The 6,524-nt window shown below is 46.4% G+C and overlaps 1 protein-coding gene across 3 annotated transcripts in view; it reads left to right on the forward strand.

Moving 5' to 3' along the window:
• Nucleotides 1-6,524, forward strand: part of LOC105299002 (NADH-cytochrome b5 reductase-like) — a 23,822-nt gene that overhangs the window by 7,265 nt on the left and 10,033 nt on the right. For 2 of the 3 annotated variants that reach the window (XM_023536798.1, XM_023536797.1), the window contains exon 3: nucleotides 6,030-6,134. The exons of the other annotated variant lie outside the window; for it this stretch is intronic. In XM_023536798.1, the coding sequence (XP_023392566.1) occupies nucleotides 6,030-6,134 (105 nt within the window). The remainder of the gene's footprint in view (nucleotides 1-6,029; nucleotides 6,135-6,524) is intronic. 3 annotated transcript variants of the gene reach the window in all.

Genomic DNA, 6,524 nt, shown 5'->3' on the forward strand with positions numbered 1-6,524 from the left:
AAACACACCCTGCTTAAGCCTCCATTAATCATCTTCAAAATAGACATAGTAATACATGATTCAAGGGTTTTGGGGATTGAACTAGATAATGCATTTTCATAATAAGTAATACTAATAATAACAGCAAATACTTTTATAACACTTACTATCCAAGGCATAGTTCTCTGTGCTTATACATATGAACTCGTTTAATCTTCACAAGATCCTGTGTGGTAAGTGCCGTCAGAGAGGTTTAGTAACTTGCCTAGAGTCACGCAATTAGAAAATGTTAGAGCCAGGATTTGAAGGCAGGCAGTGTGGCTCTAGAGCCTGTGGCATTAACCTAACACAGTTAGCACAAGTTGATAGAAGGATACTCAATGAGAATAAGAGACTTGCCCAGGATTACACAGCTAATAATTCTTGGAGCCAGGATTTAAACCCAGAGAGCTGGCTCCTGAGTTACATTCTTAACCACTCCTCTGAAGTTCCTTTTTCCTCCCAGCCTACTTTTGCACTCTCCTTATACCTCAGTCCCCACCCTCAGCTGCCCAGGGACAAGACCCTTTGGGACCTCCAGATGGAGGCTTTGCCAGGCAGTTGACTCTATGGGCCTGAGGCTTATCAGAGAGATCTGAGCTGCGGATGTGGATATGGGAATCATTGGTATATACCTGGATGGAATTTGGGAGCTTGTGGCATGGAAAGAGGGAAGAGCAGAGGGCTGAACTGTGGCTACTCCAGCATTTACAGTATTGGCAAGAATAGGAGGAGCCAGCAAAAGAGACAGAAGGAGCAACCGGAGGAGAGGAAAACCAAGAGAGAGAGTATTACTGGTCACATTCTGGCTACTTGCCTCAAACTGACCCCCTGGTGTTTGTGCCCAGCTCGTTCTAGCCTGTGGCCTGGCTGGTGGTCCTTAAAGCTCACTATTCAGTGGACAGAAGGGGCCACAGGGCAGGTCACAGCCCATGCAGCCTATCATCCATAAATCAGAGATGCCCAGATCTCCCTGCCTTTAGGCTGGCCCTTCTCCTCCACCCACTCTGCCACTCCAATGACATTCCTAACACATGCAGCTGACCATGTCACTCCCTGTTCCAAACCTTATGCTCCATGATGCTTCCCCAATGACATCCTAATCCAGGGTCCCAGCTTGTTTTTCCCACCAAGTTCTTCTCCTCTCTCCTCCCCCATACTTGCCTCTTGTACCAGCCTCATGATCCCCTTACCATTCCTGCTTTACATTATCCTACTTCTAAGCTTTTGCCCAGGCTAGTCCCCTGCCTGGAATTACTTCCCTTCCTATCTTCACTTTCACCTGTCAGTGGCCTGCTCATCCTGTAATCCCCAGCTCCAGGAAGCCTCCTGAGGTTCCCCCAGTGAGAATGGTCTTTCCCTCCGTAGCATGTCAGTTCTACCTCTGTTGCAGCAAATGTTACAGTGTTCTTTGCATTCAGGCCATGCCATATGTTCTGTTTATTTCCTCATTTGTCCATAAGCATTTACTGAATATTTCTGTCTAGCTCCCCTGCTTTTGGTGCCTTAGGATAGGGCCTTTTTTTTTTTTAATCTTTGCATACCTCAGAGAAGAGAGTTTTGCACATTGAAGGACTTGAGAGAGGAGTGCTCAGGTGCTTTTGAGAAGCACTGAGGAATAGTGATTAGGAACTTGGCTCTGCAGTCACACAGAGCTATGGGTGACCTGGGCAAGTGCCTTTCCTTCTAGGCCTTGGTTTCCTTATTTGGCTTATTATTTGAATTAAATAAGATAAAGCATATAGTATGCTCGATGTGTAGTAGACATTTAAGCCAACAAGGCTCTTATTACTATTATTCATGATGATCATACTGGCCTCCTTATTGACAACGTTGTGGAGAGGATTCATGCAGGGAGTCGGGTTTTTGAATAGGGCATCTTTGAGGATCCTTCCAATTCCAATGCTCCTGGCATGTGGTAGTGTTTGATAAATGTTAGACACTTGTTAAACTAAGTTGTTTTTATCCTTATCATTCTGTGGTTGAGAAGAGGTCAGGAAAAAAACCTCAGTGATGTCCTAAAAACAGCTCACATCATCAATATCCTTTTTGAAGAACTCTCCCATCTGTAATCCCAGTAGAACCACACAATAGGGACTCAGATGGTTGGCCCCATTTTACGGAAGGGGCAGAGGAATTAATGACCTCCGTAAAATGGGACCTGGTCTCACAGCCAGCATATGGCAGTGGGGGGAGCTCAGTGCTCCTTTTTTCTGCTCTAACTTGTTTGTCCCTCAGTAAAGACCACTGGGGATGACCAGACCCCACCTTTACTTTCACTAGCCTAGCAGAGTAGGAACCTATAAAGGTTTGTTGAGTGACTGGCTGACTGCCTAACTGAGTGCTTCTCTTTCCCAGAGGGATAGTAGATGACTTAGAAATTCAGAGAGCCTATACGCCTATCAGCCCTGCCAACGCAGAAGGATACTTTGAAGTTTTAATCAAGGTGAGCTGACTGACCTGGATGCTCTAAGATGCTGTGGACTGGAACCTTCATATGCCATCTTGGTTGGGATGAGGCAGCTCCCACTGATGTAGGACTGATGTGGGACTGATGTGGGAAAAGCCAGTGTTCACATGGGAGGAGGCTGGCTTGAGGGAAGAGTGGGGACAGTGAAGGAAGCCTTCTTCCATCTCCTTTCCTGATGAAGGGGGAGCTGCTGGACCAACACAGGACATATTCCTGACAGATTTTATGAAAAGGAGGCTCAGACTGATAAAGTTTTTCCTTCTTGTTTTCTTGCCTATCAGTGGAAGCGAACACTGACCCTGGGAGAAGGGGAGCCAAGCTGCCCAACACCTATCATGTGCTGGGCACGGGGGTCCAGATGAATCAGACGTGATGTCTGTTTTTGGACAGAAGACCAGTCCTGGATCATATAATTTGATAGACACCATAACAGGAGATCCCAGTCCAACTTACAGTAGCTGGTGGTGTGAGACAGCAGGCTGGGCCTCCTAGCAGAAGATGTGTGTTTGAGCTGTGTGTTTAAGGAGTGGAGAACTAGGGGGGAAGTGTGAGAAGGAAGCTCTGAGTGCTGGGAACAACATGTACAACAGCAAAGGAGGCATGATTGATTGGGGAACTGTTTATCGTTTGTCCTGAATAAGAAGGAGATGTACAAGGAAAAGGTGGGACGTGGAGGACCTTGTGGACCACAGTAACCTGAGGTCACTTCTGGGTGGGTGGGCAGGGGCCAGAGCACTTGAGTTGGGCCTTAAAGTGGGGAGTACAAATCGGCAGTGGCAGGGAATGGCATTCTAGGCCGAGGGGCTGGGTAACCAAAGGCAGGGAGGGGTGAAACAGAACAGGGTCTTGTGGGAACTATACCCAGTCTGAATGGCAAGAGCAGAGGTGCTTGTGGAGGCGGCCAAGGTGGTGAGGGTGTTGGCAGAGATTAGGCGATCAGAGTGGGTTGGATAACAAAATACCTCCGAGACCCAAAGAATAGGTACCAAAATTTGTAAGTCATGAAGGTCCAATTATGTGGAACAAATGATTAGGTAAAACAACATGAAATTGCTGATGCTTTAACATTTTTGACTTACAGAAACAGTAGTTTCATATGGGTTAAGCTAATATAAACTATAGATCCTAATTTCCCCAATGGAATCTTAGGGAACATCATTGCTTAAGAATAGCTTTCCCATCCTTTATCTCCCATGGAGGGCAGAAATTATTATCTCCATATCTTTGATAAGCCTACTGAAGCCTCAGGATAACCCAAGGCCCCACAGCTAGTAAGAAGTGTGGCCGGTAGGTGAGCCCTGGCCTCCTGACTCCATGACCTCAGCACTGTCTGTGGCCTCCGCCTTCCCTGCCTGCCTTCAGAGCCCGAGTGTTTACTCCCTCACACATAAGCTTGGATGGGATCCCTTCTCCACGCAACTGTTTGTCTGGGAGATTCCACAAATCCTCTCCAAATGGCCTGCTTCCCCAAGCTGCTTGTCTGGGTGTGTTTCTGTTGAAAGGATAAGCCTGGAGACAGTTCTTCAGGGCAGCTGGATTTCTCCCAGCTGCAAGGCTGATTTTCTCCTTCGTTTACCAGAAAGCCTCTCTTTAGAGAGATGTTTAATTATCCCTAAGCCTCTGGCTAGGAAGAGCTGGAACTGTCTTTGCGTATTATTGGGAAGGCAGAGGGCTTTTCTCAGGTTTACCCTCCCATGTAGATGAGAAGGAGGAACTTCTATTTCTCAAGCACCTTCTGGGCACCAGGCACTACTCCTGCCTCTTTATTTTCATTATTTCATTTCAGCCTCATAACCACCCTACAGAGTAGATCATATTATCCCCATTTTACAGGTGAAGAAACCAAAGCTCAGAGAGAGGATGTCATTGTCCCAAGGCCCCTTGGGTAATATGACCCCCAAGTAGAAGAGCAGAAGTTTACTGTCAGTCCTCTTTAACAAGTGTATATTGAGCCAGGCTCTGTGTGGGTGCTGGAGACGTGGAAGAATTTTTTCTTGCTCCTTGAGAGCTACCTATGCCATAGGGCCCTAGACTACAGCTGGGGCTATCTCTCCCTGAGGCTGGGGCCAGAAAACAAGGTGTACTCTGAGACACAGCCTCCAATAAGTTAGCAGGGAAAAATGTAGCCCCTCTCCCAGACCTCTTCTAGGCAAGCTGAGGACTTTTCCTTGCTTTATGCATATATGTGGTGTCCAAGGAAGTCAGGGGTGATGCTAGAGATAGCTGTGGGTGCTTAAAAGCATGTCTGGTGACCAGAGCCCTATCCCTCCTTCAAGCTTGGTTATAATCTCATTCCAAATTCCTTCCAATCCTGTTGTTTCGTGCTTCCCCCTCAGCCCCACTATATTTTGTCCATTTGCTGTTTCCAGAACAGGGTCTGGGCTGTCCTACCCCTGACCATAGCATACCTTATGCCCAGAATCCTCTCGGACCTCCTGCTTCCATCCCCAGTGAATTTGATCTTACCCAGACTTCAAGGTCCAGCTCAAATGATTCCTTCTCCAAGAAACTATCCTCGATTCCACTTCATTGAAAGAGACTGCATCTCCTTAGGGCTCTCCCAGAACTTTATCCTTCTCATGGAATATTAGGTAGTCTCTACCTTGTGTATGATTGAGATGTGAGTCCCTCCTAGATTGTGAGATCCTTACGGGGAGGCCTGAATCTGGATTAATTGATTGATTTGCTGATTCATTTATTCATTCATTCATTCATTCAGATACATAAGTCTTTTTTATGGTTCAGGCACTGGCCGACTTCATGGAGCTTCGGGTCCAGCTGTCTCTCCTGCAGCCTCAGCATGGTGCTTGGCATAGAGTAGGCAGGCCCCCAGGGAATGTAGACTGCCTGCCCCGCTATGGAGGAATCCCCTCCACAAGCTTTATATTTTTCATCTTAGCCAGAAGACAATGTAGGGTAATGCATGGATTACAAATGAGTGGCCTAGAAACTGACTCCAGCCCATGAATATATTTAGTTTTGGCCTGTGCAATGTTTTAAAATTTTGAATTAATTGCCGACATTTCAAAAATGAGAGATTTTACATTAAAAATATAGATGTCATACTTCTATGAAAATCAGATTTAGCATCATCGACCCCACAAACTATGTACTAGAATCTACAAAGTGGCTTCTTCCTTTAGAATGAGCATTCATTCCTCATTTTACCCAGTCACCACTGTTTCCTACTGCACTCTGACAAGTATTAGTTGCCAAAAATCATCTCACACCCCATTCTTCACTCAGTTGTGTTATCTGCATGGCCCATTAGTTACTTGGGTTTGAGACCTCTGTAGTTAAAGCTGGATGGAGGTCTATGGATTTTCATTGCAGCCTCACTGTTTCCCTTCTGTGTAAGCTCTGGGCCTCATCTGAAAATTGGGAATGACAGTACAATATTGTGGGATGATTAGGGTGATTAAATGAGATAACATATGTAAAGTGCTTAGCACTACAGAAAGGGCTCCACATTGATGGCTGACGTGGTTTGTATTGGCAGCATGTGCCTGTCCCAATGAAGTCTCCCTGTGTTTGCTCCCAGTGCTACCAGACTGGGCTGATGTCCCGATATGTCGAGTCCTGGAGAGCAGGAGACACGGCTTTCTGGAGAGGACCTTTCGGAGGCTTTTCCTATAAACCAAACCAGGTCAGTGCCAGCACACTGAGTCCTCAGGAGACCCCTCCCAGCTTAGCCTTCAGGATTGTCGTTTTAGATTTCAAGTTGTAGAATCTCACTGGACCATTCTTCCTGAGCCCAAACCCAATCCCAGGAGTATCCTTGGCTGCCCATTGCTTAGAAAATCCAGACTCATGTGCTCGGTGTGTAGGGCGCCTATCCCATCTCACCCTCAGATACCTTTCTAGATTCACAGTCCAGTTATAAGACTATAGAGACCTCCCCCTAAGTATGCCCCAAGTCTCCCTGCTTGGGAAGCTCTTCTTCATCTTCATGCTTTGTTCAAAGCCTTCCCTGATGTTCCCAGGAAAAAGTAGTAATTTCTCATCAGTTGGTGCATATCTGGAAAGCAGTTTGGCA

Source organism: Pteropus vampyrus, unplaced genomic scaffold, assembly GCF_000151845.1.
Source record: "Pteropus vampyrus isolate Shadow unplaced genomic scaffold, Pvam_2.0 Scaffold170, whole genome shotgun sequence".
NCBI lineage: Eukaryota > Metazoa > Chordata > Mammalia > Chiroptera > Pteropodidae > Pteropus > Pteropus vampyrus.